Source organism: Colobus angolensis, unplaced genomic scaffold (genome assembly GCF_000951035.1).
Source record: "Colobus angolensis palliatus isolate OR3802 unplaced genomic scaffold, Cang.pa_1.0 Scaffold7, whole genome shotgun sequence".
Lineage (NCBI taxonomy): Eukaryota > Metazoa > Chordata > Mammalia > Primates > Cercopithecidae > Colobus > Colobus angolensis.
Window position 1 is genome coordinate 14,748,549 of NW_012120709.1, and position 21,502 is coordinate 14,770,050.

At 37.4% G+C, this 21,502-nt stretch overlaps 1 protein-coding gene across 3 annotated transcripts in view; it reads left to right on the forward strand.

The window, feature by feature from the left end:
- Positions 1-21,502, forward strand: part of ATM (ATM serine/threonine kinase) — a 134,540-nt gene that overhangs the window by 104,685 nt on the left and 8,353 nt on the right. For all 3 annotated transcript variants that reach the window (XM_011926674.1, XM_011926676.1, XM_011926675.1), the window contains 8 exons: positions 454-592; positions 1,567-1,649; positions 2,644-2,784; positions 3,540-3,656; positions 10,728-10,877; positions 13,283-13,448; positions 14,819-14,905; positions 20,483-20,597. In XM_011926674.1, coding sequence (XP_011782064.1) covers positions 454-592; positions 1,567-1,649; positions 2,644-2,784; positions 3,540-3,656; positions 10,728-10,877; positions 13,283-13,448; positions 14,819-14,905; positions 20,483-20,597 — 998 coding nt within the window. The remainder of the gene's footprint in view (positions 1-453; positions 593-1,566; positions 1,650-2,643; positions 2,785-3,539; positions 3,657-10,727; positions 10,878-13,282; positions 13,449-14,818; positions 14,906-20,482; positions 20,598-21,502) is intronic.

The following is a 21,502-nucleotide window of genomic DNA, read 5'->3' on the forward strand; positions in this document are numbered from 1 at the left end:
TAATCCCAGCTACTCGGGAGGCTGAGACAGGAGAATAGCTTGAACTCGGGAGGCAGAGATTGCAGTGAGCCAAGATTGCACCATTGCACTCCAGCCTGGGCAACAAGAGTGAAACTCTGTCTCTAATTAATTAATTAATTAATTAAAATTGGTTCAGAATTCCTTAATGTTTGTCAAAGCATAGGAGATACCAGTAGTATTTTACTTTTTTCCTCACAGCAGCTGGCAAAGGGAAACAATAGATTTTTTAAAGGCACCTAAGTCATTGATGAGAGTATGTATTTTTGATGTATTTCATTTATGACTGTTTTGTTTGTATGTGAGGAATTATAATCATTCCATTGTCTAGATTTGTGCATAAATTCTGTTTTTCTCTTTGTTTTTCTAACTCTGAGAAGTTTAAATGTTGGGTAGTTCCTTATGTAATGTTTTTTATTTGTTTTTTATTAATAGGATCGAACAGAGGCTGCAAACAGAATAATATGTACTATCAGAAGTAGGAGACCTCAGATGGTCAGAAGTGTTGAGGCACTTTGTGATGCTTATATTATATTAGCAAACTTAGATGCCACTCAGTGGAAGACTCAGAGAAGTATGTGTTTCAAAGAAGGAATATTACTTTCTTGCTATGTTACTCTCTGTAGAGATATATTAATTATAGAGCCGAATATGTAAATCTGCTTAAAATCACAAATGTAATCCAAAAGCTTAATTTGTATCTGATAGCTTCAACATTTCCCTGGTTACTTTTTCACTTAATATCTCTTGGTAGAACCGATAATAGGTGACTACACTAAATTAATTATTTGATTTCTTCTGATAATCTTCTGGCATACTTATTACGGAGAATTGCATAGAGGCAAGTCTATTCAAATAATTGAATAACTGAACATTTCTAGAGTCAAAAGTTTTTTTAAATGATGTCACTAAAACTGTGCCCTGGGACTTAAAAACAAAAAGCCTTTACCATTTCTTCCATAGGTGCTAAAATGCATTATTTAATTATTATTCTTACTGTGTCAGTTCAGATAATTATAAGCTGCTATAATCTTTGGTTTTGTGACTAGTCTCTAAGTACGCTTCTAAGTATCTCCCCATACTTTAATAATTGCATTTTTTTCTATTCAGAATCATATCTTCAAGTTTTAAATTCTTATTACTTTAAAACATGAATGAGGTTTCACATATTGTTTCTCTAAGCAAACAAAAAGTATTGACATGTCTTTTAGTTGCATTTAATAGTAATATGACAGGAGTATGTTATCTATGTACTATGCAAACTATTAGGTAAGTATTTTAAGATGCTTAGTCTGGTTCCTCAGGTGGAATCTGGTCTAGTTATCCCTGTCAGGTAACCTGCAAATTTACTTAAAGCTACATTAGCCACTCTTGAGCTTTGACCCTGAGCTGCATAGTGGCCAAAGCCTAGAGTCTTGATTTCTCAATCACAGCCCGAACCACAGATTAGCAACAAGTCGGGGCCAGTGGTATCTGCTGGCTATTCCTGCTTGACCTTCAATGTTCTTCCTCAGTTTGTCACTAAAATCTCTTCATTTTTAAATACAGAAGGCATAAATATTCCAGCAGACCAGCCAATTACTAAACTTAAGAATTTAGAAGATGTTGTTGTCCCTACTATGGAAATTAAGGTAATTTACAATTAACTCTTGATTTTTTTCTTTAAACTAAATTTTTTTATTAGATTGAACCATTTGAAATAGTATTTTTATGTAAGTCAGAATTGGTTAAATATTGGCAAATTTCATATGTTTCAACCTATAATTTCTCAGTATTATATTTCCTTTGCCCAAGCCCTAAAATACTCAAAAGCTTCTCTTGCTTTCTTTTCCATTCCCTTCAGTTCTACACCTCCCATCTTTCTTATGAAGGTCTGTAGACTGTTACTTTCATTGGCCAGGAGAGTTTCTGTGTGCTTATGCCAAGATTAATTTTTGACTTGGCAAGGAAGGTTCCAATTGTCATATATTGTTTTTAAAAATTCTATGTGCAATAAAATGTATTGGCTGTGATATATCACAGTATTAAGTAATATAGTACCTATTATTATAATATTAAGTTGACTTCATATGCATAATACACTTAGCTCTGTTCTAATGTTCTTTCATTGCAAGAAATAATGGAAGTAATTTCATGTGGGCAGGGATATATGTAATAATAAGTGTTATAAGTTTAGAAAATGATCATCTTAAATACATTCTTTCTTTTCATTTTGCAGTTTAGTGCTTAGTATCTAGATACTTGATTTGAAATGTAGCTGTATCATTTGGATTGACTGCTATTTTTCTAGCTATATCAGCTAAGCGATTTAGCTGAATATTTCCTTAAAATGCCAGATTTAGCAGTTACAACCCAGAAAACTCCTATTCTTTTCCAAATTTACTTTATGTTTTTGTGAGGAGTTATTTCTCAGATGACTTTATGTATATTAGTGAATCTTTAATTAAACAGTAGTTAAAGTTACAGGCAAGAGCCACCACACCCATCCTATAGTTGCAGTTCTTAACCAGTATCACACTGTCATTTGTTCCTGTTTAATATTAAAATTGACATTTATAATGTATTTTTCTTTAAGTGCAAATAGTGTATGTGACCTATTATCAATCATGTTTATGCTTTTATTAGGTGGACCACACAGGAGAATATGGAAATCTCGTGACTATACAGTCATTTAAAGCAGAATTTCGCTTAGCAGGAGGTGTAAATTTACCAAAAATAATAGATTGTGTAGGTTCTGATGGCAAGGAGAGGAGACAGCTTGTTAAGGTGAGCCATCCCTTCTCTGGCTTAGCCCTTAAGAGTTTTAATGATGAAAAATTTTAGTTGATATCTTCTTTCTGCTTTATTTGTTTTTTTGTCTTTATTTTGAATAATTGCAAATGAGGAAGATTTGTAGAGTAGAAATGCATTACTTTCTGGAACCAGGCTTTTCTCTATTTTGTGTGTGTGTGTGTATGTGTGTCTCTGAAAGACCATCATTATATGGTTGATTCAAGTAAAAGAATACCATTAAGATGTACAGACATGTACAGTGAGCTTGCTTCTTGTGAAAAAAAAATACTTTGGTGTCTGTCTCTTATCTCCTTGAATAGTACAAGTTGACGTCCTTTGTGTCAGTATACTGAGTCTGGTACTGTTCCAAGGGCTATTTAGTGTACCAAAAAGGGAGAGCATTCTTCCCTTACCATTTGCTCACGAGCTCTTTGAGTCCTACTGGGGAGTGGTGGAAAGACACAGTGCTGTTTTACTCCGGTGTTTGCAGTATGCCTTCCTATGGGGGACTTCCAGTTAATCTAATTACAGAAGTAGCTAGGGGAAACAACTTTTTCTAAATCAGTGTAAATGTTGTAGCTTATTCTAAATGAAAGAATGGCAGTAGATCTTTAATTATTTGGGAGACTGTCAAGAGGTGCACAGATGCTCAGATTTTTTTCTGAGTGCCCTTTGCTATTCTCAGATGGCTCTGTGTTTTTACAATAAAATAAACTGTACTTGTTTATTCATGTTTAATTATTCTGAAGGGCCGTGATGACCTAAGACAAGATGCTGTCATGCAACAGGTCTTCCAGATGTGTAATACATTACTTCAGAGAAACACTGAAACTAGGAAGAGGAAATTAACTATCTGTACTTATAAGGTAACTATTTATACTTCTGTTACTTCACCAGAAACATATAAAAGATGCCATTTGGCTGGGTGAAGTGGCTCATGCCTATATTCCTCATGCTTTGGGAGGCCAAGGTGGGAGGATCGCTTGAGGTCAGGAGTTCGAGACCAGCCTTGGCAACATAGTGAGACCCCATCTTGACAAAAAGTAAAAAAAAAAAAAAAGCCAGGCGCGATGGCATGTGCTTGTAGTCCCTTAGCTACTTGGGAGGCTGAGGTGGGAGGATCACTTGAGTCCAGGAGTTTGAGGCTGCAGTGAGCTCAGGCTCTGCAGTGAGCCCCCAGCCTGAGCAACACAGCAAGATCCTGTTTAAAAAAGAAGAAGAAGAAGAAGCAGCCATTATTTGGACCAGGAGTCTACAAATGTTTTCTATGAAGGACCAAATAATAAAGATTTATTTTCTTTTAAAAAGTCTTTATTAATGTTAATTATAGTTAGGTGTTTCTTATACTTAGGTATTTTTTCCTTTTTTTTCTACTCCATATGTCACAGAAATCTTTCTCCTTTTTTAACAGCTGCATTGTGTGTATGTATGTAGTTTTTTATACAAGTCCTTATCAATGGGCATTTGGGTTGTTTTCAGTCTTCTGCTGGTACAAACAATGCTGTATTATAGTGAATAACCTTGAACATACAAATTTCATACATGTGCAGGCAAATTGGTAGCATGGATTTCCAAAAGTTGGATTGCTGGGTTAGAGGATACATGCACCTGTAATCTGGTACATATTGCCAAATTACTCCCAATGGTGGTGTACCCACTTACATTTCCTCTAGCTATTTGCCTGAGAAGACAGTCCTCAGTCACATTCTATTAGCTGATCATCTTTGACTCATATTAATTATTCATTTAACCAGTTTAGAAATAACAATAAATCCTTAACTTAAAGGGCCTATTTTCCATAGGTTTGTCTTTTGTGATTTCATTCCTGTACCTCATTTTAAAACTTTCTCCTTCTATAAATGTTCTAACAGGGACTATGGGTGACACCTGCTTTTTTATATATTTCTAGTTTTCTACTAGGAATGTGTTTTATTTTTAAAATAATGGCTAAATTAAAAGCCCTAAATAGGGGAGTGGAGAAGAATAAATTAGATCTACCCTCCAAAATTCTGCTTGAGCTAGGCTATTGAAATAAAAAGCAGAACTTGGTTTTGAGCTTCTTACTGCTTTCAGAGACAAATACAAAACTTACTGGTTGGGAGAGGGGCATACTGTTCATTAAGGAAAGCACAATTTTTTTCCTTAGCCTTCAAGTTTGTGAGAAATTTGTGACATGGAACTTTCTGTAATAATGACTAACATAATAGATGCTTTTCATTAGCAGTTTAAAAAGCTAATTAATCCTCGATGAATACAGAAAGCAAAAGTTGCTCTATAAAAGCTACTCTGTACAGGGATTCTGTTTGTTTTTTTTTGAGACGGAGTCTCGCTCTGTCGCCCAGGCTGGAGTGCAGTGGCCGGATCTCAGCTCACTGCAAGCTCCACCTCCCGGGTTTACGCCATTCTCCTGCCTCAGCCTCCCGAGTAGCTGGGACTACAGGCGCCCGCCACCTCGCCCGGCTAGTTTTTTTGTATTTTTTTAGTCAGGATGGTCTCGATCTCCTGACCTCGTGATCTGCCCGTCTCGGCCTCCCAAAGTGCTGGGATTACAGGCTTGAGCCACCGCGCCCAGCCTGTACAGGAATTCTTTGAGGTGGTTAAGATCATTGGTACTTGAGCTTTAGCAGACATCATAGTCACTTAGAGAGTTTGTTAAAACACAGATTCCTGAGCCCCATTCTTAGAATTTCTAATTCAGCAAGATTAGGGTGGAATCTGTGAATGTTCGTTTCTAGCAAGATACCAGTGATATTGATGCTGCACTGGTCCAGGGACAACACTTTGAGACCCACCAGTCTTGTTCTACCATCTATTGACCTGACCTAATTTTAGAACAAAGTTGATGATGTATTAGCTATCTCCAGTCTGACAGATAATGTAGAGATTGCTAAGAAATTTTTAGAGAGTAGATTTTCCTGTAATGTGAATGAAAGGAAATTTTTTTATGCTCTAAATGCCAGACTTTTAGATTGCAAAGATAATGACTGAAGAATTGGGTTACAAAAGTACAGGCTATAGGCGCACCTCCTGAACTCTCAGAAAGTAGCTAAGATTTCTAATCAGGTACACAATTGAACCTCCAAAGTTCATTGCTGTAAAGTACAAAAAAGCCAATGCCTGACTTAGAATATCTTGAAGGCAGAAATTACTAAACTTACATCTCTACTTTATGACTTTTTCAACAGCTGGTTTTCACACAAAACTATTTTACCATATAAATTATTCCATTAAGATTTCTAGCCAGGCATGGTGGCCCACACCTGTAATCCCAGTACTTCAGGAGGCCGAGGTGGGTGGATCACTTCAGGCCAGGAGTTTGAGACTAGCCTGGTGAACATGGCCAAACCCCATCTCTACTAAAAATACAAAAAAATTAGCCAGGCATGGTGGCGCATGCCTCTAGTCTAAGCTACTCGGGAGGCTGAGGTGAGAGAATCACTTCAACCGGAAGGGAGAGGTTGCACTGAGTCGAGATCATACCACTGCACTCCAGCCTGGGTGACAGACCGAGACTTCGTCTCGAGAAAAGAAAAATGTCTAGAGGCCAGATGCAGTGCCTCACACCTGTAATCTCAGCACTTTGAGAGGCCAAGGCAGGAGGATCACTTGAGGCCAATAGTTTGAAACCAACCTGGGCAACATAGCAAGACCTCATCTCTACAAAAAATTAAAAATGTAGCTGGGCATGGTAGCATGCACCTATAGTCCCAGCTACTCAAGAAGCTAAAGCGGGAGGACTGCTTGAAATCAGGAGTTTCGGGCTGTACATGAGCTGTGATCATGCCACTGCAGTTCAGTCTGGGCAACAGAGCAAGACCTTGTCTTAAAAAAAAAGGGCGGGGGGGGAACCCAGATAATTAATTATTTAATGTTATACATCTCAATATTAAAGTATAACCTCTAAACACAACAGTTTAGGTTTGACTATTTCTTAGAATTACGACAATAAGCCAATTATGTTATTTTGAGATTACTCCAAGAATGTGAAAGTTGTGTCATCATTATGTTAAACTAACTGTTCTTGCCTTTAGTTGAGGTTCCCTAGACTACAGCGAAGTAGTCTACCCAGTCCAGTCATCTGTGGAGTCATTCCCAATCCTGACATTCAGGTCTTCTGTGGTCACTGTGTCACCAAGAACAAACATTGACTACCTGGAACTAAATCTTGGTATACAAACCTTGAGGGATTTGAGGGATGCCAGATACCTCTTGTCAGAGAATCAGATGGAAATGAAGACAGTTCTTATTGTATATGTTGATAACTCAGACATACCCTTAACATTAACCAGAATTAGGGTGGCTGACCCCATTTTTCTCCACCAAAACTATGCATTGTTACAAAGTATACTGAACAAGCCTAAAATCTTAGGTGTCAGAGGATTTGTTTTCTAAAAGGCAAGTCTCTAATATGTTTTAAAGTGCTGAAAGGAGCTTTGTACTTAACCTGATCATCCTGCCTTGTGCCAATAAATAATTTTTATTCCTTGTCATGCATATTTCAGAGCCTCCATCTCAGTCATGGTTCTGGGGAGAGAAGCCATAATATCTTAAGGCATTCACTGAATATAATGAATTAACTTCATTTCTGTGTATCTAGGATGGTATCAGCTGTGTATTTTGAGAGAACTGAGAAAACAGTCATCAGTCCTTTTTTGTGGTATTTACACAAAATACCCAGATACCCAATTGAAATCTTACAGAGAATCTTTAGTACCAGAGAAAACACTGTCATTTGCTTTTTGAAATTCAAATTCAGCTCTTTCTCCAACAACCAACATCACAGTTGAGACTCTAAGCTGAGGCAGAAAAAGCTAACCTATTCCTTTCTACATCAACCTCTCAACAAAAAAAAATAAGGGTTTGATTCCCCCCGCCCCCCAGAACTAGATATTGACAGAGAGTAATCAATGTAAAAGAGACTTTAAGTACACTACACTGCAAGAATGTTAATGTGATCAAGCATCAAGGGTCACAGCTAACTCAAAGTCAAAGAGCAGGGGAGAAGAGGGCAATGTAGAATACTTAGGCAGGAAGGGAAATCAGAAAGGCCATGAGAGCATTCGTTTGTTCAATAAATGTGAATTTATATGCCTATGTTGGGTTAGATACTCTAGTGAGTGCTAGGTCTATAGAAGCAGTCAAACATCGCCCTGGTTCTTAAGGTGTTCACATTCTCATAGGGAAAATAAACATAATAAACATAATTAAAATGCAAAGTGTATTGTTAGAGATGGCACCACCTTCACTTGGTTGCTCAGACTGAAACCTAGAGGCTTTATTTTCTTTTTACTTTTATTATTATGGAAAATTTCAAACATGCAAAAGGAGACAACATCATGAACCCCCTTGTACTCGTCACTCAGCTTCAGCAGTTACCAACTCATGGACAATTTTGTTCCATTTCTCCTTTCATCAACTTCCTTCCAATATTATTTTAAAGCAAGATGTCATATCATTTCATCTGTAAACATTTCAGTGTGTAGATCTAGAAGATAATGTCTGTTTTAAAAAACCATTATCACATTACTGTCATCACACCTAAAACAATTCACAAAAATTCCTAAATATCACCAAGTAATGGGAGTCATTTTAAACTCGTTTCTCTCTTCTCAAGTCTCATCTATGCCATCAGCAAGTCCTATTGGTCAACTTCCAGGCAGATCACTTTTTACCACCCCTGCTATTACCACCCGACTTCTACAGTCACATCTCTGTAGATACTAGAGTTCAAACCAACAGTTTACTTCTGCTCTTGGTTTTCAAAAGCTAGTTTTATTCATAACTGTTAGAGTGATCCTTTTAAAACTATCTAAGACAGAGTACTGTTATCATTCGGTATCTGTGGGGGATTGTTTCCAGAGCCCCCTGTGAATACTAAAATCAAGTCCCTTATATACAGTGGTGTATGTAGCATTTGCCTATAACCTATACACCGTCTCCCATTACTGTAAATCATCTCTGGGTTACTTAAAATACTTTATATAGTGTAAATGCTATGTAAATAGTTGTTGTACTGTATTGGTTTTTAAAGTTTGTGGTTTTTTTTTTTATTTTTATTGAGGATTTTTTGGTGAATATTTTTGAACCACAGTTTCTTTGAATCTGTGGATGCAGAGGCCAGCTGTATTCCATTTTCCTGTTCAGAACCCCAGATGAGTTCACATTGTCCTGAATGACAGCTCTCTAAGTCATCTGCCTCTGCTGTTCTCCCTCCAGCCTTATCTACCAGTCTCCTCACACTCCTCTCACTTTCTGCTTGTATAGATGAGTCATCTCCACTTGACTTACCTGGTCTTTGCAATAGCTTAGACACACCAATTTGTTTCTGCCTCAGGGCTTTTCTGCTTCTGCCTGGAATGCTTTTCCCTCAGATCTTCACACCAGTCACTCCCTTCATTCAGGCTTCTGCTCCAGTGTTACCCTCAGAAAGGCCTCCGAGCATGTTGCCATTACCCACTTTGTCTCTTTTTTAAACTTATGTTTTGTTCTCTTATACTTATTATCTAATATCATGAAATGTTTATTAGGATATATGTTCCTCACCAGAATGAAACTTTATGAGGGCATAGTCTTCATCTGCCTTTTTGCCAGTCTGTTTTCAGTGCCCTAGCCCTGTGTGTAACACATAATACACCCCCAACAAATATATGTTAATAAATTAATCAAATGCTTCCTTAAGACACAAAACAGTTCAACGTATGTGAGAAAATTAAAATTAAAAAAAGTATAGAATTAAAGACACCATAAAGATGAGTGACCAGCTGAGAAAATGAATATAATAATGTTAATTAGAACAAAAAGGATCATGAGATTTTCTTTTGCAGTTTTTTTTTGTTTGTTTTCTTTTTTAGCTCATCAGCAATTGTTAGTGTTGGCATATTTTATGTATGGCCCAAGACAATTCTTTCAGTGTGTCTCAGGGAATCCAAAAGATTGGACACCCCTGCCTAGAGAAACTGAAATATGTTCAGGAGTAGTTTATTTCATTGCAGCAATATTTCATGGAAATGTGGAAACAATGTAAATGTAGATTGGATAATTGTGGTGTATTTATGTAGTATATAGCTGTTGAATGATGTAGAGTTAAATATCCTCACATAGGATAAAATAGTATTGAATAAAAAACCAAATTACAGAAGTATACATATAGTATCATAATTTCACTTAATACTTACAACTATTTGTGTACATATAGCTTTGAAATAAAAGTATACCAAAAAATACATGAACATGATAAACCAGCTAATGTCGTCTTGATGGTGGGGGGGGACTTGGGGTCAGTGAAGCACACAACGGGGAGCTTCATCTCTTCCCCAGCAAATGTCAGAAAATCCTAGATTTGATATGGCTGTTTAATGGATAAAAGGGTATCTGTTAATATCATTTTCTATACTTTATGTGTGCCTATAATTTTAAAAAATTTCCTTGTAAAATTGCTTATTTTATATTTAGGAGTACATTTTCTCTCTGTGAAGATAATAAGACTGTAAAGCAAGAGTACATGTAATTTCAATAATGAAGTTACACTAAAATTGAGATCACATTCAGGGGTAATAATTTCCAAGTGAAGCTCCCCAACTTTAATTGATATAAAAATTGTAAGGAAAGCAGTTAATTCCTCTCCTTACTGGACAAACTAAGTATGGATTAATGACAGATGATGGTGAGTATAATAACAGGAGTGACCTCGCACAGAATCATGGGGACTGAGTGATGGGCAGGCTCTCAAACATCTAGGCAGCTGACTGGAAAATTACATCCTTTGAGCTTAAGTTTATTTCCGGTTGGTTTCCTCCAAGGAGCTTTGTCTTCTATGGACAGAGAAATATTAATACAACCTGAAAAAAATGCTTTGTACTGACTCTGATAGTTGAATGATCATCAAATGCTCTTTAATGGCCTTTTAAAATTAAAAGGTATTTAATCTGTAACTCCAGGTGGTTCCCCTCTCTCAGCGAAGTGGTGTTCTTGAATGGTGTACAGGAACTATCCCTATTGGTGAATTTCTTGTTAACAATGAAGATGGTGCTCATAAAAGATACAGGCCAAATGATTTCAGTGCCTTTCAATGCCAAAAGAAAATGATGGTGAGTGACACCCAAAATTAAAGCTTATTGCAAGATTATTTAATGGCTTATTAAAGCTGACAGCTATCAGATATTGTAGAATACAAAAAAAACTTAAATTTCATCAGGTAATAATTGTCAAAGATAATAAGTAAAAGAAAGTAAACTCATCAGAATGAAAGTGTGTGAGTGAAAAAGGAAGGATTTTAAACTACATATGTCAACCCTTGTCAGATAAGAAATGTAAAGGTTATTCAATGTGTGCTGATTTGTTTTCAATTTGGGAATAAACTAATTCTTAACAAACAAAACACTAAAATGCCAGGTGCGATGGCATGCATCTGTAATCCCAGCCACTTGAGAGGCTGAGTCTGTGGGATCATTTGAGCCCAGGATTTTGAGGCCAGCCTGGGCAACAGAGCAAGACCCCATCTCTAAAAAACAGACACACACTAAAACAACAACAACAAGAGTATGAAGTAATTTTTTATGAAATTGAAATAGAAAACCTTCTAAGACATTTACAGTGTCACATTGGCCATCTAGTCTGATACTCATTCACAGAATCAGCAACATTTATTGTATGCTTTCTATCTACCAGGTACTGTGCTGACTTTAGACTTCACAAATAGTATGACTAACCATCATGATCCTTATCCCCATTTTAAAATGAGAGAGAAAATCCCCATTTAAGAGAACTTAACTTCCCTAAGGCCAGTGAGCTAATAAACAGAGCAAGGATTTGAGCCTTGTCTAAATCCAAAATCCATTTACTTTTCATTTCATTGTGCTTTCTGTGACATGTTTTTAAAAATATGTGGTAAGTGCTATAGGTGTTGTGATGGAAATCTGTACCCAGCACACAGGGTACAGTGTAGGCATGGAGAAGGAAGTGCTTAGTTCTGCCTGGGGTGGGGAGAATAGAGATAAGTAGATCCAAGAAATGCTTCACAGAGGAAAATGTGTGTGAACCAAGTTTTGTAAATGAGTCGTTTTTCCAGGCAGAAGGAGCATATAAGCAAAGGAGAAGAGGCATGAGCAGGCACAGACAACATAAGCATAGGCTTAGTGTTTGAGGAAGAAAAGATGGATTGGATGAGATTGGAGCAGTAGTTGTTGGTCAAAAGATGGAGTGTTGCTTTATGAAATGCAAAGGAGTTTGCAATTTATGCTATAGGTCTTATAAGACCCTAAAGGATAGTAATATCAGACTTGCATTTTAGAAAGAAACTCCGACAGCACTGTGGGTTCTATTTTTGAGAATGCAGACTGGAGGCATGAGATGGTCTGAACTGAGATGAATAGCAGTAGGAAGGGAGAATCGTGGGTAGAGATAAGAAATATGAAGGAGACAGAATTCATAGGATTTGATTGCTGATTAAAAGTAAGGTTGGGGGGCAGGTGTGGTAGCGCATGCCTGTAATCCCAGCACTTAAGGAGACCAAGGCAGGAGGATTGTTTGAGCCCAGGAGTTTAAGACTAGCCTGGGAAATATAGTTAGACCCCATCTCTACAAAAAATAAAAAGTCAGCCAGGTAGTGGTGGCACGTGCCTGTAATCCCAGCTACTCAAGAGGCTGAGGTGGAAGGATTGCTTGAGCCCAGGGGCCAAAGTTGCAATGAGCTGTGATCACACCCCTGCACTCCAGTCCAGGTGACGGAGACCCTGTCACCCTGTCTCAAAAAAAAAAAAAAAAGTTGGAGAAAAGGAGTAGCCACTGCCTCCCAGTTTTCTGGTTGGGGCAGCTGGGTAGATGGTGAAGCTCTTTACTGAATTGAAGAATAGAGGAGGTGACTAAAGTTTGCCGGAGATGAAGAAGTATTTGTTTGGATTTGGAAGTGATCCAATTGAAGATGTTGAATGGGCAGCTGGAGAAGCATACTAAGCTAAAGCTTAATAAAGATATCTGGGCCAAACATACAGATTTAGAAATCATCAGCATATAGATGGGAGGGAGTTGAAGTCAGTAAGCTTTGCTTCGGGTAGTATTTTACAGCAAGAATATGTTGGAGGATAGAGATCTGAGTCATGTCACCTGCCATCCATGAGGGATTCCTCTGTTCTTCCCCTTTTCCTGTTTTCTATTGCAACCCAATGTTGTGATGCCATCTGAGCTACTGGAACTACTGAGGTGTTTCTGTCTTTGCTTCTGCTTAAGATTACAGGATTATTCAAATTAGAATTTAATCAAAACAAGTAACAGTCACCGTAGGTGTGCTTCCTTCCCAACGATTAATAACGGAAATCCTAAAGGGATTGTCACTTGTAATTGATTGCTTCCCTATCCAGACTGTTAGCTTCTTGTAGGTAATGTATCCTGTTCATCTTTATTGCCCCGTATCTGTTATATTTTTATATAAAAATGTGGATATTAGTTTAATTGAATACAATATTGAAAAATAATTATATATATGCTGTATTTAAAGGAGGTGCAAAAAAAGTCTTTTGAAGATAAATATGAAGTCTTCATGGATGTTTGCCAAAATTTTCAACCCGTTTTCCGTTACTTCTGCATGGAAAAATTCTTGGATCCAGCTATTTGGTTTGAGAAGCGATTGGCTTATACGCGCAGTGTAGCCACTTCTTCTATTGGTAATCTTGTACATACAGTAGATTCAGCACTTTGTTGTTTGGCAGGTTTTATTTTTGTTTTGATTCAGCACTTTTTTTACATTCTGAGTTGCAGGGGGATGATAGTGATGATGTAGTTAGTAACCAAACCATCTTTATTATTAAATCACTATGTTTCTTGTTCATCCTGAGTCTTAGTGTCTACCTTTTTATAACTTATGTGAAGAGAATTCTCGTACTTTGATAAATAATAAAAAGAGTTTTCTTCTTCTTTGTTTTGTAGTTAATGTGGCATATTTTCTCTCCTCAATGTATTATTTTCTGAGACTTTCTTTGGAAAATAATAAAACATGTGATAACTTACTTCCTTTCATTATTTTTGTTCTTTTGCATATAACCTCTAAAATAACTCTAAATATTATCACCTAGTGATTAATATTGTTTAATAGAATTTTGTTTTCAGAATAGAAATCATGAGATATATTTAAGTATTTTGTATACAATATATATTTTGACTTTTTTCCCCTAAGAAATTAGAATAGGTAAGATAGTATGGTTAACAAAATCCCAGAGCATGAGAACTAATGGAAACATTAGAGATCATCTAATCTATTGTTTCTTTTTTTTAAACTAAAGATGACTCATCACTTATGTACTATATCCCAGGAAGGCAGGGCTTGTATGTTTTGAAAGAGTTCCCAGGGAATTGTGAAACTCTCTTCTACACAGAGAATCACTAATCGGATACAGCTAGTTTATGAACAAGAAAGTAGGCCTAGTTAATGACAGAGTGAGCCAGATATCCAGTCATTCTGACTGCCTACCCAATGTTTTTTTTTGTAATGCCATGTGATTTCTCTCCCATCAGATGTCATCATCTGTCTGAAATACAGAAATGCAGTTTTTTGGGGGGATATATACCTGGTGAAATGAAATGAATTAATGGTTAATTTGTGTTAAATATAATTCATCAAGGAGAAGGTTTCACTGAAGAGTGAAGAGTTTATCCATAGACTTCTTATAAGTATGTTCAATAAAAATTTGAGTACATATAATGCACTGTTTTGGCCCAGGTAAATAATGGGTCTCAACTTTAGCCACAATAATTTCTTAAGTACTAATACTTTAAAATGTGTGCCTATTAGTAAACAAATTTTTTTAGCAAATCATCTAGGATTTGTAAAATGCAGTATGCATTAACATAGCTGGTAAGATTTGAGTTAAACTCAATATGGCCAGTTATGCACATCATTTAAGTAGGCTAAAAATCCTAAACTACTTAAAGATTATACCAAGTCAGTGGTCTTAATTGAAATTATGGCTGTATATTAGAAAGCGATGGAATCAGTTATTTCAGACTGTTCGTTTTTTGTTTTTTGTTTTTTTTCCAGTCGGTTACATACTTGGACTTGGGGATAGACATGTACAGAATATCTTGATAAATGAGCAGTCGGCAGAACTTGTACATATAGATTTGGGTAAGTAATCAAATCTATGTATCTTTATTCTTTTTAATAAATATTTGGTCATCATGGAATGTTGTTTGCCTACCAAGATATTACAAATATAAGAGAGACAGATACATCAAAGCAGTAAATATTGGTGTTTTTTGTTTTCAGCATAAACAGTTGTGCTAGAAGAAACAGTTAACTCTGCCTGGGATACTGAGTGAAACTTAATAGATGAGGTGACGTTTGAGCCTGGTCTTCAAGAAAGAAAGGAAGCTTAATTCAGACAGAAGATAAGAGCAGATTCAGAAGAAGGAATCAGGGCTATTCCACTAAAACAAGGAGTAATTTTAAGATGTAGCATGTTGTGGGAGTGGTGAGACATTAAATGCATCTGGAGTGAAGTATGCTTGTAGTTGAGTCACTTGAGAGACAGACTGGTACTAGACTGTAAAAAGTCAGGCTGAGGAGTTTCAGCTTCAGTGCGTTAAACCATAGGAAATAAATGAAGGACATAATAATATTTTATTTTCAGAAAGGTAGTTTCAGGAGCACTTTGGGGAGTGGTATTGGCAACAGGAAGAAAAATTAAGGGATATAAATAGGTTAGCAGAGAAATGATGAAGATTTTTACTGAAGTTGTGGAAACCAGAAGATTAGATTTGAGGGACATTTTTGTAGTAAACTGTACCAGTGATACTAAATGAGGAAATAGTGGGAGAGTGGGGCTCCCAGATAACTGAAGCTTCTAGCTAAGGAGTATATCAAGTTTTGTAAATAATAAGAAAGTGATGAATTTGGTTTTGCTCATTATTTTGAAGTATTAATGGGATTTATAGGTGGAATGGACAGTTTAATATATAAGAAAGAAAGGAGTGTGAATGTAATGACAAAGATCCAGAATCTTCAGCAAATAGATTTCTGTTGAAGTCGTTGGGCTAGAAGAGGTTCTGATCTTACACATCATCCTCGATAAAGAGACCTAAAGATGAGATCATAAGGAAAGTGAGCCTTGGAAAGGCTAAGCCAGAAAAAAATTGAGAAGTACTCAAGTCTTGAAAACTAGGAAGTCAGGATCTTGGAAGGCAAGAGGGGAAAATCTTTTATGAAAGAAGTAGTGCTCAATAGTATCTGATACAGAAAGGTCAGAGAGGATGAATGCTGAAAATAGACCTCTGAATTTAACAAGTAATCAATCTTAGAAGCCTTGGAAGTCGCCTTTGGATAGAATGGAGGAAACCATACTGTAAAAAGGCAAGGACTGAATGGAAATTAAGGATGTGTAGATTAAGAATGTGAAATCTGCCAGGCGCAGATCACAAGATCAGAAGATCAAGACCATCCTGGCCAACATGGTGAAACCCTGTCTCTACTAAAATACAAAAAATTAGCCTGGTGTGGTGGTGGGCGCCTGTAGTCCCAGCTACTTGAGAGGCTGAGGCAGGAGAATTGCTTGAACCTTGGAGGCAGAGGTTGCAGTGAGCCAAGATCAAGCCACTGCACTCCAGCCTGCCGATAGAGCAAGACTCCGTCTCAAAAAAAAAAAGAATGTGGAATATTCCTATAAGAAGTTTAGAAGGGAAGAGAAGGATGGCAGAGAAGTTTGCTGCAGGCATGAGAAACACATTTGGTCCTTGCTTTAAGATAGGAGAGGTGTAAACATGTTAGATATTGAAGATACAGGAGAAAAACAAAAGATAATTGAAATAGCAAGGGATATCATAAAGTACATAAGTCTGGTAGATTGGAGGCATGTTAGCTTTTCTGCTGAGAGAGGAGGAAAAGTGATGCCAATAGGAAAGTCTTAAGCTGGAGGGGAAGGAGTATGAAGGAATTATATTTGCTATTCTGTTTTCGCTGAGAAATAGAAAGCATGCTCATTTGCTAAGAATTGGAGGGATGGTAACTGGCCTTAAAAGAACAATAAAATTCTAAAATTTACCATGGAAATGAGACCAAGACCTGACTAGAAAGGGATAAATAAATAAGAACTGGCAAGCAGTTTAAGGGACACTTTCAATCCTAAATTTGCAGTGGAGCCAGTAGGGTTGTTGTATGATTTTCCAGCAGTCCTCAACATCTTTGGAGCTTAAGTTGTAGTTTAAAATGGTAGATGTGGTGGAGGGACAAGGGGACAAACAGATTTGAAGCACTGATGAGAGTAATCAAGCTTATTCTCTACCCATGGGCTGAGTTAGGGAAGGAAGAGGGCTAATAAACTAGAAATCTCAGTCAAATTCAGAGACTGTTTAGTAAGAATATGGGGTCGAAGGAGAAGAAGTTTTGATTGGAATGTACAATTTACAATGTCTAAGAAGGTGCAGTCTTAGGAGACTCATTTCTGGAGTGCAACCCATATGAGTGGTTCGCTAAGAGAGAATGAAATTGAATTCCATTAGAACAGAGATGGTCATGGATATTATATGGTTGTCCCCAGAAAGAATTCTAGAGTTGGGACAGAGGAGAAGATTGTGAGCTAGGTCCATGCCAACATTCAGTGAATGTGAGAGAAAACCTTACAGGTTTACATAGTAAACATGAAGATGGGAGGGATTTGTTAGAGCCAGAAGGTGGGGATCTCAACAGGGGAGTGAGACTTTATCTGAGAATGAAAAGGCAGTGGTCTGGAAGATGCAAATTAGAGGTAGGAGTATGCCAACCTGTGTCCATTCAGGTTGTGCTAAAAGCATCTATAAATGAGAAGGGTAAATTGGTACAACCCCTTTGGAATATTGTTTGGCATCATCCACTAAAGCTGACTTTATGTATATCCTGTGACCCATCAATTCCACTCCAACAGAAATGCACACATATGTTTAAAAATGTTTATAGTAGCACTATTCATAATAGCCCCTAACTGGAAACAATCCAGATATCCCTCATAGGTAGAATGGATGAACAAATTGTATATTAATATTCTCTTTGTATATAATGAGATTGAATGAACAATAACACACAATATAGAAGACTCTCACAAATATAATGCTAAGTGAAAGATTCCAACACAAAAGAGTACATATGTATAATTCCATTTATATAAAATTCAAAGCTGATAAAATTAATGTACAGTTTTAGAAATCAGGATAGTGGTGACCTTTTGAAAGAGGTAGTTAGTGACTGGTAGAAGGGGCTGAAGGGGGGCCTCTGGAATGCTAGTGTGTTCTGTTAATGTGGATTTGTTCACTTTGCAAAAATCTTAGTCACACACTTGGGTGATTTGTATACTATTCTGTGTATATCTGTTTGGTTACCTGTTGCTGCATAACAAACCACCCCAGAATTTAGTAGCTTAAAATCACTATTTATTTATTTATTATCTCTCATAGTCTGTTGACTGGGCTCAGCTGGGCAGTTTTCACTTAGGATCTCTCATGCAGATGCAGTTAGCATCTGGGGTTGGAGTTATCTTAAGACTCAGCGGGGCCAGAGTTCACGATGGCTTCTTCACTTACATGTCTGATGCTTCAGCACTCCTATGTGGCCTCTCTGTCCACAATAGCGTCCTGGACCTATTCAGCATCTTGGGGCTCCCAGGGGGAGGAAGTGGAAGTTAAGGGCTAGGCCCGCAGCTTGCACAGTATCACTTCCATCACATTGTGTTAGTCATATTCATGCCATAGGGTCCATCCAGGTTCCTCCCTGTTTCTGGGACTCCAGTAACCCTGTGTTAGGCCTTCTCACTCGATACTGTTACCTGCTAGTCTATATTTTCCAACCTTTTTTTCCTTTTTTCTGACTCATTCCTTGGTGTCCGTGGACATATCTGGGGAACCTGGACTTTCAGCCCTACTCAGCTATGGCAAACCCTTTCCCTGTTGAGTGTCAGTGGAGGCCAACTGGGGAATCTAGTCTTTTGCCCTTACCTAGCGGTAACAAGGTGGTGACTCCCAAAGGCATCAAAAGCAGAAGTTTAAGGAAGATCCTGAGTCTCATAATAACTAAAAGGTGTAGGCATCGATTGAAAATCATTAGTCATACCAGGAACAAGGAAAGTCTCAACTTTAATGAAAAATGACCACCTGTAGGTGCCAGCACTGAGATGACAATGATGTTTGAATTATCTAAGATTCTAAAGCAGCCATCATAAAAACGCTTGAAGGAGCAATTATAAACATGCTTGAAACAAATGAAAATATAGTAAGTCTCAGCACAGAAATAATTAGTCTCAGTATAGAAATAGATATAAAGGAGAACCAGATGGAAATTTTAGAACAGAAAAATATAGTAAATAAAATAAATTTCAACTGCAGAATGAGGAGACAGAAGAAGTGATCAGTGAACAGAAGACAGAGCAGTAGAAATTACTCAAGCTGAGCGACAGAGGAAGAAAATTAAGAGGAAATCTTTAGCATCTAGGGCAAATCAGAGTTCCTAGACTTGATACTAGAAGAGCAATCTTTAAGAACTCGCAAAACTTAACAAAATCTACTCATAAAATGGCCATGTACTACAAATGTATATAGCAGCTTTATTCATAATAGCCAAGAACCGGAAAAATCCAGATGTCCTACAGTGGGCAAATGCTTAAACAAACTGTGTTACATCCATGCCCTGAAATACTACTCAGCAATGAAAAGAAACAGAACTATTGATAAACATAACAATTTGGATGAATCTCCAGAGAATTAGGCAGAGTGTGAAAAGCTATTCCCAAAAGGTTACGTACTGTATGATTATTCCACTTGCATTTGTATAACATACTTGAAATGACAAAATTGTAAAAATGGAGAACAGATTAGTGGTTGCTAGAAAAATAGGGGGTTAGGGGGCTGGGTGATAGGCTATGGGAAGGAAATAGGTGTGGCCATAAAGGGCAGTATGAGGATCCTTGTGATAGGAGTATTGTGTATCTTGACTTCATTGATGTCAGTAGTAGTATAGTTTTGCAGGATATTACAGTTGGGGTGAAATGGGTAAAAGGCATATGGGATGATCTTTCCTGTATGATTTCTTGTAACTCCAAGTGAACATATAATTATAAAGTCTCATTAATTTTTTTTTTTTTTTTGAGATAGAATTTCACTCTTGTTGCCCAGGCTGGAGTGCAATGGCACGATCTCAGCTCACTGTATCCTCCACCTCCCAGGTTCAAGTGATTCTCCTGTATCAGCCTCCCGAGTAACTGGGATTACAGGCGCCTGCCACCACGCCCAGCTAATTTTTGCATTTTTAGTAGAGACATGGTTTCACCATGTTGGCCAGGCTGGTCTCTTAACTCCTGACCTCAGGTGATCAGGCCTTCTCGGCCTCTCAAAGTGCTGGGATTACAGGTGTGAGCCACGGCGCCCAGCCTAAAAATTTTTTAAATATAAATATGTCGTTTCCATTTTAAATTATACCAGTAGTTACTTCATTTTTAAAAATCACCCTTTAACCTAGATTTCTCTAGTTACATCAAGAAGAAGTTATGTTATTTGGATTTGAGGTGGATCTCATAGAGATGATGATGAGGAAGGCAGCCAGAGTAGAAATAAACTATTGTATGTACTAGTATTCATAGAATATAGGTAACAAATGGTTTGTTGCCTTTGTAAAGTTCACATTCTAACTGGAAAGAAAGTAAATTAGCTGCCAAACCTCCTAACCTCACTGTATTCTTTACTTTAGGTGTTGCTTTTGAACAGGGCAAAATCCTTCCTACTCCTGAGACAGTTCCTTTTAGACTCACCAGAGATATTGTGGATGGCATGGGCATTACTGGTGTTGAAGGTGTCTTCAGAAGGTAAGTGATACAAAGTAAAGGAGGGAAATAATTTTTGATGTCAAAATTACATGGGCTGGGCATGGTTCTTTGCACCTGTAATCCCAGCTACTCAGGAGGCTGAAGTGGGAGGATTGTTTGAGCCCAGGAGTTTGAGTCCAGCCTAGGCAATACAGAGAGACCCAGTCTCTAAAAAAAAATTTGTGTGTGTGTGTGTGTGTGTGTATACACATATATATACACACATGGGTTAGAGATTTGTACAGATTATAGAATTTAATGCTGGAATCATAACCCAGTGCTTTACCAATACTAAGGAAAAGACCCTGGGTAAAAGCAATAATAGTTCCCCTTCCTTCTACCCACCTGGGAGCTAAGCCCATGTAACATACATACTGTTATTCCAAACCTCCTCTGGAAGCATCCCACCTTTACTTTTAACACCTCTGTCCTGGCTGACTCCTTTTTAGTGATCAGAACTACTATTGGGTGTTCATCACTGGGGATATAGAAGAGACTACATTTTTATTTATAGGAGCTTGTGTTCCAGTGTAACATTGTGCTACAAAAAAAACTTTGCAGTTCCTTGTAGTTTTCTCAGCATAGGTCTGTGTACTCAGATTGGGGCAGATTGAAGTCAGTGTAAACTAATAATTGCCACAATAATCAAAGACTCAGAGCTGAGCACAGAGGTGCATGACTGTAATCCCAGCTACTTGGGACACTGAGGCAGGAGGATGACTTGGCCCCAGGAGTTTGAGACCAGCCAGGGTAATGTAGCAAGATCCCGTTGCAAAAAAAAAAAAAAAAAGAAAAGAAAATTAAAGACGGAAATAAATCTTTCATAGTAGTGTTGTGTTATTCTTGTAAATGCCAAGCTTGCAGAAATAGTCAAATACATACTTGTATTCATTTCAGATATCTAA